Consider the following 13919-nt stretch of genomic DNA (forward strand, 5'->3'; position numbering starts at 1 on the left):
GAATTGAATGGTCGCAGTCCTCGAGTCGTTTTGCACCCCATGTATTGAAAACCATATCGAATCATCTTTTTCGGAAAGATGTACATCCTTAATACATATAAATTTCATATTTATTTGTACTTCCCACATATACTGTGAATATAGACAGACAGACAGATGTTTTAGCCGTTCTCATCTTTCTCGGTGTTTATGCTATTGTTAATAATTGTTCAAATATATATATATTGTTTTGAACAGTTTTTGTTTTTGAAATCTTTCTTTCTTTGATCCTAACTTTCCTTGCCACGGCTTCGCAAGTGCGGGACGACAATTGCGCAACAAACACATTGTGACGAGAACCCACAGATGCAGGTTCGAACCTCGCACTCTGCATTCTTGCGGCTGCGCACGCCAAAGCTAGTCAATATCAGTTGGGTAAGCAATCGACACGAATGCGACTCCAGTTACACGCCATATAAAGTCAAGATTTCGCAGGCATGTCACAAAAAAGATGTCATCGAGGGACCAAAGTGAAATCCCGTTCCCGCTGTCTTGATTTGCTAGGCAAGGAACATTGGGGCCTCGGATGAGGATGCGTGCCACATGTTCTGCCACATGATGTCAACAGGCACCGACATGAAGCAGGAGCAAGACGGTGACGCTGTCATGTCACCGTCGAGGTCACCTTCAAGTCGATTTGTCTTCCTGACCCAAATGTGACGTCGAGTATTTTGGAATGTTTTGATTATTTGGAGTTACGCTCGCTCTGGCACTCATTCAAGGCTGCAACATTTTGACCGGTGCCGCTCCCAACAGCGTATTTCTTTCCGTAATATCATGTTACAAATCATCACGATCGCTTTGCTCCTGTCATTGTAAAATGAGAATTTCGCAGCCTTTCATCTGGAGGACGGTGGTGCAAATGGAAACAAAATGACTCCTACCGCAGCGTCATATAAGAGCAGGGAAGATTGGGCACGAAAATCCTTGAAAAACCATCAGCTCGTCATGCTCTCGATACAGTGTTAGCCGGCGGGGGAGGGGTTGCTTTCGCTGTAAAAACATCAAGCGCAATTTGTCTCCTGGCAGGAACGGAGGGCAGAAATTGCACGGCTTGACCTTATTTATGCGAGGAATTCTCGGTACCCAGCAGTCTTTTCCCTCCATTAGCTATCGAGTGAGCTTCGACGAGGCCGTTAGCCGCGCTCCGTGATGACTCAAATTACAGGTTGCGGAGGAAAACGCTGCCGATTATTGGTCGATTTCGATTTGCCTGAAGCCAAGTTGGTTGTAACAGCTATCGCGGCACGTTTTCCCGCGATGACATCATTCACATTGGAGTTGTGAGCCTGCTGTGCAGATCTCCCTGTCAGGGCAGGACTTTTTTTCTTTTTCCAGCCCGTCACACAAATACTCGCATCAGAGTTGCAGTAAGAACTGTTTGCCTTTTACATACGGAGAGTGTAGAAAGAAAGGATGAGCAGATTGTTCAGCGGGAGCGGAGGGGGTGAGCTGGCGCCCCGGCCGGGTGGCTCATCATCATTTGGCGCCCTGGCGCTAGCGCTCCGCGGCACCTGGCCATGCTCGCCCGCGCAAGAAGCTTGAGGTCACCACTCCCCCTCCGCCACTACTTGCAGGGAATGCGGATGCACTCCGGCCGCGCGCCCCCGCACACGAGTCAAGAAAGGCAGAGGAAAGAATCCACACGAGAAAGAATTGGGGGATTTTGACAGAATGTCAAGCCGCCGTGGGCCTCGGTCCTTGAGCAAGAGAAGTGCAGGACGATAGCTTGCAAATAACCGGTGAAGGCTGAGGGTTTTGGGGGGGGTTGGGTTCGTCATGACGGATAGGGCTGAAAGGTTAGGGAAAGGGATGGAGGTAGGCATCGGGGTTAGTTTTAGGGATCGGGATAAGCTGAAGAATAGCGAGAGAGTTCAGGTTTGGATTTGGACTGGAGGGACGCAGCTAACTTTGGGTTGAGGCTGAGAGTGACATTAGGTTTGGAGCTTCGTGATCGCGATCCAGTTTGAGCTCGTACTGCGGCGTGTATAACTTCAGGATGGTCATCGAGTTAGCGGTTAGTTTGAGAGGGGAGGCTGACCTTACGGTTCGGTTTCGGGGGTTACGCGCTGGGGGTCCCGACCCGGGATTCCGAGTTGCGGTTGGGGTTGCGATGAACATTGAGATCCGTGATGTTTCCAGAAGGTTGTCCAATGCGACACCTCACATTCCCCGGCCTTCCCCCGTTCTGAGCCTTGCGGTCAGTGCCTCTGACGCGTGCGGGCCCTCGTGCATTCGACTTTGAATCGACAAACTCTGGATGAGTGACTCCCGCCCACCCGTGCCCGGGTGGGATGCGGATGGCTCACGGACCCTACTGGCAATTACTAATTAGTTGGCGACCCTGTTTGGGGTTAGGTTTTGAGTTTGGGGAGGGAAGTAACGTCGGGTTTAGGGTCAGGGTGGCATTCGGCTAAGATTTAGAGGCTAAGGATAGGAGAAGAGGTAGGATCCAAGGTTGGTGTTGGGGATCGGAGTTGAGGCTTATGGATCGGGATCGAGGGGAGGCTCGGAGGTTACAGATGATGAAAGGGATAGGCCTTAAGTGAAGGGATTAAGGAGATTCAGCTCGTGTTACGAGTTTGGGAAGAGATGGAGGTTCACCTTGGGTGTCATGGGGCGGGTTTACATGACGTTCAGCTATGGGGGTCAGGGGTGAGGCCTGAGGAAGAGGAGTTGGCAATCATAGGCTTGTTTTAGCGACGCAATGAAGTCGACGGCTAGCGTGATGGGGCCAGTGAGCGGAACATGCCCCTCACCGGCGGCAAGTCTTCACTTCTCGACACACGCAAACACACCCACTGGGCCACGCCGCTGGAGATCCGCCCGCGTGGAGGTCGTCGGAGCACGTGCTTTGGGGAACATCCACTTCCTGCTCATCGATTGTGTCATCTCCCTCGGTGAATATTCAAGTTGTGGGAATTCCAGCGTTGAAGCCGCGCCATCACTTCAAGATTTGCGCCTTATGGAGTCAAGGCGGACTCCCGTTTCCTAAGCGCCTGCAACCGCTTGGCCGTCTCTTTTCTGATGGGGCTCCTTTCAAAGCCTGCCAACCCGTGACCCGGCCGCCTGCCAGCTCTTCGGCATCTGGCTCGCTTCCAGCTCGCACGCGGCGCCGACCCTTGGAAAAGAATACCAGCACAAGAGGAAGAGGAGGCAGGCAAACGCACTCATGACAGAGCTCCCAAGATGCTAAAACGGGGACAGAATGACGGCCTCTTGGCAGCTCGGAGGTGATTTTGCGTGGCCGGCGGTCAGTCCCCAGTGGTTGAAAACAGACTCAAAGGTCTTCTTAAAATGCCTGCTTTCTTCTCTTCAACAAAGAGCAAGTTGAGAACACACGAACTCGATCCTTTCCGTTTGAGGGCCGCATTTCATGAAAATGCAAGGATGCAAGGGCCTCTTTGAAATTCTCCAACGCGCTCAAATCAGTCAAGCGAGCAAAGATGTATTTTCTAGTTACTTTGGAAACAGCGCAGCAACTTCGGGGGGGCCTCGCGGACAGTCGGCTCTCGTCAAACTCTTGCGACGACCCGCCTGACGCAAGGGCAGGTTGGCGACAACACATGACTGCAAAAGCATTCAAGTACACATCGCTCGTCTTATGTACTGAAGCGAGTCGCGACAATGCAGTTTTGTTCCGATAACTGGTGTTAACAATCTTACAAGTTGCGACTATCTGTGAGGCCATGTCTGACAACTGAAAAAAAAGATCAATGAAAAACATCATCGACATTCACCTTGGCGCCAGCCACAACAAATCTGAAGGCGTTCAACCCCAAGTTGCCAGAAGAGGTGGCCAATCGGTTGTTTTTTTTAGTCTCTGGACATTTTGCATCTCCTGGCTAAAAAACAAACAAACAAACCCCCCCAAAAAAACAAGTTTAGCCACTGTAACATTTGGCCAAGTTTGAAAATGTAATGGAGTGACTGCGCGAGGCCATACACATCCTGCCTCAGGCCAAAAGAGCAGTTTAAGCCCAAGGGACTCCCCCTGCACACAAGCCTGGGAGTTTATGCCACATTAAAGTAGCACCACACACTGTCCAGTATGAGGAGCTTTCTATTACGCAGGCCCAACCTCGAAGACACAAGAGAGGAAAATCAATAATGAGGCAGGAAAAGAAAACACCAAGGCTGAGACGTCGTCCAGCCCTCTTCACAGGAAGCCTCTTATTTTTTGCCCCGAGGAGCGAGTGCAAATTTGACTAAGCTCTGACGTACGAAAAGGCCTCATCAAGCCTTGGCATGCCTGCGTCTGCTTTCATTGTGGCAAATGTAACCAGAAGGCAACAATGTGACCAAATGCTTGTCTAATGAAAAGCATGTGCGACAGGTTTTTTTTTTTTTCATTGTTGATCAGAATTGGAGACATTTTTGACTGAAATGGATTAAAATAGACATTTTTAGTCCGAAAATGTCCTTTTCGGGGGTGTAAAGAGAAACACGAAACAAAATTTGAGGAGTCAACTATTCATGGACGATTATTGCCAATGCTCCATATTTCCAAGAATGATAAAAAAATGTGTGTACAGTAATCCCTCATTTATCGTGGTTAATGGGGACCAAAACCACCCGCGATAAACGAAAATCCGCAAAGTAGCGACCACTAAACATATACAGGTAAAAAAAAAATATATATTTTTTTTTGTTTGTTTTTTTTAAGTCTGCAAAAAGTCCGCAAACAGTCCGGGAGAAGCTGCAAAACAGCAGCGAGTCACAGAGCAACATATACAGTACTGTACTCCATGTATATGAAAAAAAATATCGATATTTTCATGAATATGTTTGAAAAAAATCCGCGATGCACTGAAGCCACGATAATCGAACCGCGAAATAGCGAGGGATCACTGTATGTATACATATATTATCTCTCTCTGTCAACTTCACAGTGCAGAGGTCGTGGGTTCGATCCCGCCTTTGGCCTTCCTGTGTGGAGTTTGCACGTTCTCCCCGGGCGTGCGTGGGGTTTCTCCGGGTACTCCCATTTCCTCCCACATTCCAAGAGCATGCATGGCAGGCTGATTGAACACTCTAAATTGTCCCTAGATGTGAGTGTGAGCGCGGATGGTTGTACATCTCTGTGTGCCTGGCGACTGGCTGGCAACCGGTTCAGGGTGTCCCCCGCCAACTGCCCGAAGACGGCTGGGCTAGGCTCCAGCACCCCACCGCGACCCTTGTGAGGACAAAGCGGATCGGAAAATGGATGGGGAAATTATATACATATATGTAGATGTAAATAGTGTATTGTTGATAACATACATATCCATAATGTATTTAATCATATTGAAATGAAATAGAGAAATTTAGTGCCAACATAGTTATTTCTGTGTTGCACATTTGACAATCAAAGCTGACTTGACTTCCCCTTTTCCCGTTTTCTTCTTTTCGTGAAAAGAGAATAGCTCACAAAATATGTTGATTCATGATTTCTGATGATCAAGAACTTTGCAGCGAAAACCAACGCGAGCGACAAGTCATGCGCATTTCTGACCACGATCTCGTTCCTTTTCCAAGTTCTTCCCACTGGAAAGTTGACTTTGAATGAAGTTTACGTGGTAATAACAGGCACGTCTGACCAATACATTCGTACAAACGCAGCGGTACAGGTGGTGAAGCCGTCCAAGTAAGAAGATTGATGAAGAAAGCGGTAAATGTCGCCATGTCCTACCAGGTATGAAGCGGGAGCTGACAGCGGGCCGCCCGGGTTTCACGTAGCCGCCAGTCGAGCGTTGCGGGGCGGGCTTCAGTGCGGAGGTCGCTCCGGTCCGGTGTCGCCCGCCTGCTGCGGCTGTTGAAGGGGGAGGGAAAAAAAACACGTCGCTCCAAGTGAGTGAGTGTGTGCTGGACAAAAGTTGCCGGCTACTTTTTTTTTTCTTACTACTCCGGAAGTGAGTCACAAGAGCCCGCCCCCTTCTCTCTGTCACTCACTCTCCAAATAAGGAAGAGCCCCCCCACACCCTCTTGATCCTTCTTTTCTCCTCCAATTGTGAAGAGCAACTGACGCGTCTCGTTGGTTGCTCTTTTTGTGTTACACATCCCTGATTATTTACAATGTGAAAAGAAGTCGGAAGAAGTAGAAATTTATTGTGTATGTCCTGTCCCCATTATCGCTGTTTCACTTTTCATACATTAACAGTCTTTCTAATTGTTCAGCTCTGCTGTCTAAACAGAAACAAAAAGAATGGCGTCGATCTCATGGAGCGATCACAAATGCCAATTCTGGATGTTGGCGGCTTCGCGTGCACGCCGCGTGCGTCTTTTCTTTTTATCCATAAAATATGTATGACCTGGATTATTTCTTTCCAAACGGTGACGACGGACCTCTGGCGCCGTGTTTCACTTTTCTCCTGATGCAATCAGGGAGTCGAGCGGGCCTGCTCTTGTGTCCTCCGGGCACAAGGAAAGCTGCATGATGCTCATTTGACTCATTACACCGGGAGGGTGCTGACAGAAGCCGCACCCCATTTGACAACATTGCTGCACCGTCAGTCATAAACTGTAATGAGCATCAGGACCCCCAAGCAGTCAACTAATGGACCAAGGTGACTGTTAAAAGCGGTACATCGGTAACACCAAGGTCCAACTTGTGACACTCTGCCTCCCTTTTGCGGCCGTACAACAAAACGTCCTTTCTGGAGATATGTCATCAAAACACCAGGATGTGACTTTTATTGCCAACTTTTCTCGCGCTTGATGCCGATGCCACCCATGACGTCTCCGCCATCATGGTTCTATATACACTTTCAGAACTCAAGCCGAGAAAACGAGCAGTATATTTGTGCTTAATTGTCAACAATTTCGGCTTTACAAGATTTTGTGGTGTGAGATGTGCTCTCCCTCTCGCTCTCTCCCTCTTTTCCTCTCTCTGTGAAAATCCCACCCAGGGTATGCGCCGGCCGGAGCAGACGGCCAATGAACTCCGCCACAAGTGTGTGAGTTGCTTTTAAAAGACCACAGTGTAAATATACTCCAAATTCAAAGCTGCACTATGGTTGTGGCTCTTCAAGTCATGCCATGTCATGGTGTATTTGTTTTTTGGGGGTGAATTGTACATGAAAGGCAGCTGTTTTTTTGTTTTTGTTTATTTATTTTTTTTCCAACAGCCCCCTAACCCTGCTAATAGAAACGTGCGTCGCTGGCTATGACGCAAATATTTGTTGACGAAATGTTGACATTTAATATTTATTCGACACATTTTTACAGCATCGGAAAACGTTCATCATGTTTGTGTCATGTTTGTCCTCTGACAGAAACCATATTCAAACAAAACAATATGTTTCCCTCCCATCTTTTTCCATTTTCAAACGTTTTTGAAAAAGCTCTAGGGAGCCACTGGGGGGGGCGCTAAAGAGGAAGAGCCGAGTGTTGCCGACCCCCCAGCCGACCCCCCCAGCTCCGCACTTCAGGGCAGCCGCCCTGAAGTGCGGAGCTGGATCTTTGCTGTGAGATAGAAGCCTGTTGGCCACCCCAAATAAAATCTTAAAGTACTTGCCTCAACACCTTTAACAGAAAGCTGATGAAATGAACGAGACAACACAAACAATATAGAACTGCTTTCTTGACCAACTTTAGCATGTTTCCAAAAGTTGACGAATTTTAAAGTGGCCCTTTCATCCCTCCATTTTTCCGTATGCGGCCCGCAAACGAAAACGTTTGGCTACCTCTGGACTAAAATGTCACTGTACATACTGTCACTAGTTAAAGATTAGCTATAGGTGTTTGTTGTTGTTGTTGTTGTTTTATGTTACATTCTACATTCTGTTATATCCTTGCATGACCATTGCGAACATTAAAAAAAAAAAAAAAAGTGGGTATTCAAAATGGCGTCAATTCAAACTCAGAAGAGGCACACAACGCCCCAGGCCTCACGTTGTATAATGATCTTATACACCAGAGATGCCCAAGTCTGGTCCTGGAGAGCACCTACCAAGCCCGGTTTAGGTGTCTCCCTGATTCAAATGATCAGCTCATCAGCACTCTAACTCCAATCCAATTTTTGGCTCCCGTGCCCATCTCTGGCGATATTGCTCAGTGCTCTTGATTGAAGACAGAAATGTGACTCGCGAGACATACTTTGCCTACGCATGCAGTAAACGTGCAAATCGCTGTAACACAAAAAGCCTGGCTTCATACATTTAAAAGTGGGGCTGAAACGTACACGAAAGGATTCGGGAAGGTCATTAAGCGGCGGTGCTGATGATAAACAAAACATGCGACATCATGTGGAAACACTGAACCCATTCACGGGGCTCATCAGCCGCAAACATTCTGCATGCTGGGCAAATCTCACACATGTAACAGACATTCCTCGCGGTTGTTGTGAGATGCCATTTGGGGAGGCGGGGGGGGGGGGGGGGGCTGACTTTGATGGGGTATCCTGGGGGTCCGTGCGGAGGTGGGAGTTTTGGGTGAGATGAGCTCACTGGTATCGCTCAATGAGTTATTATGAATAATAATCATCCTACATTTTCTGAATATAATTAACTTTTACATTTCTTCAATTGATAACACTAAAATGTAATTAAAATGACAAATAAGTGCAAGTTGTAAAATGTCCAAACTCCAGACAGCTGTCGTTGAAATGTGTCAAGGCAACCTAAAATATAACGTTTTATTCTTGACATGTTGGATCTGGATTTAGTCGTGAATACTGTCGTAATCATTTAAGTGTTGTCCAGGGTTGTTTCGAAGAAACTCGCGCAGAAATTTTAAATGGGCTTTTGAGCTAATTCAACTTGGGAGCACCAACAACAGAAACTTTCTTACAATATCAAAGGGAGGTTTTTCTTTTGTTGTTGTTGTCCTTCTTCTTTTTCTTTTTTACAGTAAGTCAAAATGATGTTTTTGTTGTATTTTTTTGAATGGCAACATTAAAAAAAATGCTAAAACGTTTTTTTAAACGAATTATTTGTAAAATATAATGACACAGACTGTAAATTGTATTGTTCATAGAATGGCATTTTGATGACGTTTTTAGTTCCCGCTCCCGAGCAAAGCAGGCCAAAACTGTGCACCAGCGACCTCTCTCGCCTCTAATGCAATATTACAACGTGAGCAAATATTGGCATCAGAGACTTTATTCCAAATTCTGCGCTGCTCTAAAAATTACATTAAAATAAATTTATTTATATGACGATTTTATACATCGCGTGACACTCGCGGCTAATAACGAAACGGTGTAAGAATCGTTTTATTTTTGTGGCGAATCTGCGAAAGGCTAAGGCGGAAACAGGAAACCATGTGTTCCTGCTGAAAGGGGAAACGAGTGGAAACGACGTGGGGTCTAGCTTCCCTTCGGATCGATATAAGTCTAAAATTGTACATTTGAAAAGGTTCGTGTTGCCCGAGCATCTGTTTTGGAACACTTCTCGGACATGTCGTCGTTCAGGAAAGCGCTGAAATCCCGGCAACGAAACCACCAAGAAAGATCTCAGGTGAGCTTTTTGGGGAGTTTTCGCCGACCTGTGAGCCGACTAAGCAGGCGGGGCGTACTGTACACAAGATGGTAAACACACAACAATAATAATGTAACAATATGATCGAAACTGAATACGTGACAGACCTCACACACGAAGAAGAGAAACGCCAATAACAATGCCACCCCACTAGCATATGAGGGGTTTCTTCACGTGCACAACTAAATGAACCCGTTGAACGTGTTTGCTTTTATCAGCCTGAATTTAGGAAGCATTTGGGCTTGCTGGAGAAGAAGAAAGACTACAAAAAGCGTGCCGAGTAAGTGAAGTCACAATGCCTGCAATTTGTACAGGCACAAACCTCCGATATTCATTCCACGTGTTGCTTTTGAACAGTGACTACCACAAGAAACAAAACACGCTCCTCGCTCTTCGCAAGAAGGCTTTGGAGAAGAATCCGGATGAGTTTTACTACCACATGATCAACTCGCAGCTGAAGGTAACACAGACGACAGATGTGTTCTTACCGTTTGGTAGCTCCTGTTAGGTTGAGCTGATCATGTGTGTCACGGACAGGATGGAGCCCACGTGAGCAAAAAGGGAAAAAAAGAAGAGGAGACGGAGGTGACAGAGGAGCAGAAGAAAGTGATGACCACGCAAGACATAAAATACGTCGAGATGAAGAGGCTTGCGGAAGTCAAGGTCAGTTCGCACATGGAAGACAACAGATGATGGAAGAGTGTGACGATAACCATTGAACAGGAAGTGGGAACTTATTGGAAAAGCCACAGATCAGTCATGAAACCAAATCTCAAAACAACCACCGCTGTATACAACCAAAGTGCCGTCTGTACATGGAGCACATTTCATATAAACAACAATAAACAATAAATTAATGAAAAGACTGTCGAAAGCACAAAAATAGTAAAACTAAAAATGAAGTCTGAGTCAAAAGCCAAAGAATACAAATGAGTTTTGAGACGAGTTTGAAAGATCGGCTTGCCGAATGTTCGGTGGGATGTCATTCCAAAGAGTCCTGTGTCAATAACAATAGTGTTTCTCTTCCACACTTCCCCCCAGAAAATTGAGAGGCTGAAAGGAAGTCTCCATCTTCTGGATGTAGTCAGCAAAAAGAAAAACAAGCACACTTTTTTTGTGGATTCCAAAAAAGAAGGTAATCATTCACAAATGTAACATCCTGAGTGCGAGAAAAAGCATTTTATTTGGGGGGGGGATTGAGTTTGCATAACGCCCTGTAGCCAAGTACTAATCCTATCCTAATGTCGACTGTTGATTTCCAGTGCAGTCGTTCGACTTGTCTGACCACCTGAACACCGTCCCCGAGCTGGTCGACCGTGTGTACAACAGGCCCACGGTAGACACGCTGAGCAAAGCGCACGTCTTGGGAGCCGTGCAGCCTTGCGCCCAAAAGGTCCGCGTCCGTCTCCAAGAAACCCGAGCCTCAAAACGAGAAAAATATCTCGCTGGGTGACGTCTCCGTGTTCTCCTTCCACTTGTGCGTTGCAGAAGCTGTCCAAGGAACGCATGCATGAGTACATGCGTCTGTCCCAACGCATCGACCGGGAGAAGAAATTGTTTGTCATCAGCCAGAAGCTTCAGATGCGCCAGGACCTCCAGGTCACCTATTGCCTGCATGAGAATCAAGACGGGATTCGCCTACCTTGCTAGATTGTTCTTTTTTTTTTTTTTTTTGGTCTACCTTTCTGTCACGTCAATCCCTGCTCTATTGCAGAAATAGGCCGTTTACAGCAATATATATTTTTTACACCTTTTTTCAAGAAATGTAATCTAAAACAGTAAAGGAAACATCAATACTGTCTTTAAGTCCACAATGATTGGCTAGTGCAGCGGTGTCCTAACAGAAAAACGGAAGGATGAAAGGGTCGCTTTAAAATTTGTCAACTCTCTGAAACGCGCTGAAGTCGCTCCAGAAAGCAATCCCATATCGTTTATGTTGTCTAGTTCATTTCATCAGCTCTCTGTTCAAGGTGGCAAGGCAAATAGTTGATGAATATTTTCCATGTTTCCTACAGGATAGAAACAAGAAGATCAAAGTGAAGAAGGAGACGACAAACGCTCCGGCCATCTACAAGTTTGAGACCAAGAGGAAACGCTGAGTTGAGACCAAGTTGACTCACGGTGGACCTTCTCCTTAGGCTCATTTTGTACATTCTTTTTTTTTTTTTTTTTTTTTTGTATGTGCCAAAATTAAATATTGAAAATTGAAATAACTCAAGTGTGATCGTTTTATCAGATTTAGGAATTGCATCTGAGAAAGAAAAAAGAAACCCGTGGAGGAGCGTTGAGGATGTAGCCGTCAGTTGTATTTTGTGGCGCTAGATGGCGTCGTTGCGCTGTGTGGCAATGACACGAATGAACACAACTTGAGATCCGTGCGCTTCATCGTATGAGATGGAAAAGTGCCACAAACGCAAAGTAACCGATTGATATATATTAGCGAGCACTCTCAGTATGATCAGAAACAGTTTACAGTACACCACGACACTGAAATCTGAATTATAATCGATCTCTCCTATTGGAGCTCATTCAATTGAATTGGATGACGTGTCAAGATGAAAAGACGAAGTTCTATCATAAAAAATAGATCCTGGAAAAAAAAAAGATCAGTGCTGTACTGTTTTCGACGGAAGGATATTGCTGCCGCACCAGGAACAACCCCCCCCTCCGAAACTTGTCATGTAAAAACGTAAAAATTACCGTGAAAAAAAAACGTGATACTTATGGAAAAACGGAACAATTATGTAAAAAAAAACGTGAAAATGATCATGTAAAAAAAAAAAAAAAAACGGAATAGAAACAGCAAAGCGCACACATTGATTTTATGGTTTAAGTCTTTGAAATGGCCAAACTGCCAAGTCCATCTTTTGAAATTCAGAATTTAAAAGAAAAAAAAAACGGTACGAAAGGCTAAAGAAAAAGTCAAACACAAAAATCTATCTTCTGGACTGTACCACACTCCCTGCGGCTGAACTCGCTTCCCCTCCCCACATAAAGGATTTGAACTTTCTTAGCAAGCCTCAGTCATGAACTTGATGAAGGATGAGGCCACACTGAAGGAATGCACATCAAAATCTTCAAAATCAGAGGGTCGCCGAATGCCAGCACTGCGTCCCGGCGAAGAGTCCCATGGCTTGAGAAAGGGGGTGGGCTATGCGAGACAATGAAAGGACAGCCTGAGCAGGAACAGTGGCGCGTCTGTGCGGGGAGAGATAGCGGGGGTCCGGAACTGCGCACATAGTGTTTTGACCTCCACCCCCTCGGTTTATGGAGGCCGGGCCCGAGGGTCTCGAGGGTCTCGATGCACGCACGCTCTCTCGGAGAGTGACGCGAGGAAGACATGGACGTCATTCACCCCGGAGACATGTCGCATTCACATCATTTGCCATTCAATCGAAAAGTTCAGAACGGCAATTATAAGGCAGCGACAGATGAAGAGTCGCTCAGATTTGATTCGAATTTGTGTTCGGTTTTACGTCACGTGTTTGATTGGCCTCTTGTTGCTGGGCAGACTTGAGAGGATTTGAGACAGGCCAAAAAAGGAATCGGCACAGAGTTGCGTACCGGAATGACTGTAGCCAGGTCGATATGCAGCCTTTTTTTTTTTCGTCATTCTGATTGATCTCTCATCGACTGTTTACACGCGATGTGATTTATGCGCCACTTCATTTAATCAGATTGTAAAATCAAGAGTGGCTCATGTCGTCTGGTCTCTGTTTGTTGGGAACGTCAAGGCATAACAAACAGAGACCGCAGTAAATGAAACACTCTTGAGCCAGCATGAATATAACGCCCGAGCTTTAAAAGATCCCAGCAACAGGAAGAAGAAGTTAGGAGCGACTTGGAAGCGCCGCCCGTTTATCGCATTCGGTCAGAACACACACAGTGCAGCTCCGTTGACGACGTCGCCTGCCTCTGACGTCACCACAATGGTAGCAGAACAAACTGAGATTCGACGACACGAACGACTCTCGAGCCTACATGATCTTCCATTTTACAGACGTGTGACACGCACATCGATGTAAACGTGATTGATCAAGATGGAGATGTGTTGCCTGTTTGTCTTAGCCTGTATTCAAGTCATAGCTGGATAAAAAAAAGTTACAAGTGGTTCAAAAAAAGCTCTCCAGTTGCAGAGCAGCTCTTAAGACCGCGACTGTTACTTAACAACAAGATACACGGGCAAATGTTATGTCAAGTGTTTTGTTCCAGCTGGAGCTGGTGTGAAAGCGCTGCAAAAAAAAAAAATGTGGTGGATTGGATGCAATGGTATACTCTCATCTCCAAAGGCCTTGTTTTGGATGACGTATAGGCCGGTTGATACAGCACACGCATCGCATCCATATCAGATTTACGTCCATTTATGAAAGAGTCCTTGGTCGGATTTGAAAAAAAAAAAAATGCAGTTGTACTGTTCAAGCT

General features: G+C 46.1%; 1 protein-coding gene and 1 long non-coding RNA gene across 2 annotated transcripts; one reads left to right on the forward strand and one right to left on the reverse strand.

Annotated features, from left to right (window-relative positions):
• Positions 1–5406: 5406 nt before the first annotated feature.
• LOC109515283 (uncharacterized) lies at positions 5407–6365 on the reverse strand. The gene is made up of 2 exons (XR_002168161.1): positions 6330–6365; positions 5407–6204 (listed from the first exon to the last, which is right to left on the reverse strand). It is a non-coding gene; the product is annotated as an uncharacterized LOC109515283 (long non-coding RNA).
• Positions 6366–9281: 2916 nt separating this feature from the next.
• Positions 9282–11703, forward strand: utp11 (UTP11 small subunit processome component). The gene is made up of 8 exons (XM_019868917.1): positions 9282–9476; positions 9716–9777; positions 9855–9957; positions 10035–10160; positions 10539–10632; positions 10760–10890; positions 10986–11096; positions 11513–11703. Exons 1-8 carry the CDS (start codon positions 9417–9419, stop codon positions 11594–11596), a joined length of 771 nt encoding a protein of 256 aa, XP_019724476.1. The 5' UTR covers positions 9282–9416; the 3' UTR covers positions 11597–11703.
• The last annotated feature ends 2216 nt before the right edge of the window (positions 11704–13919 follow it).

The sequence above is a fragment of the Hippocampus comes genome, unplaced genomic scaffold, assembly GCF_001891065.2.
Source record: "Hippocampus comes isolate QL1 unplaced genomic scaffold, H_comes_QL1_v1.1 scaffold67, whole genome shotgun sequence".
Lineage (NCBI taxonomy): Eukaryota > Metazoa > Chordata > Actinopteri > Syngnathiformes > Syngnathidae > Hippocampus > Hippocampus comes.

Bases quoted from the DNA above. Each gene is read 5' to 3' on its own strand.
- utp11 (XM_019868917.1), top strand. From the start codon at position 9,417: ATGTCGTCGTTCAGGAAAGCGCTGAAATCCCGGCAACGAAACCACCAA. The intron at 9,477-9,715 runs GTGAGCTTTTTG...TGCTTTTATCAG, and splicing joins ACCACCAAGAAAGATCTCAG to CCTGAATTTAGGAAGCATTT. The intron at 9,778-9,854 runs GTAAGTGAAGTC...GCTTTTGAACAG, and splicing joins GACTACAAAAAGCGTGCCGA to TGACTACCACAAGAAACAAA.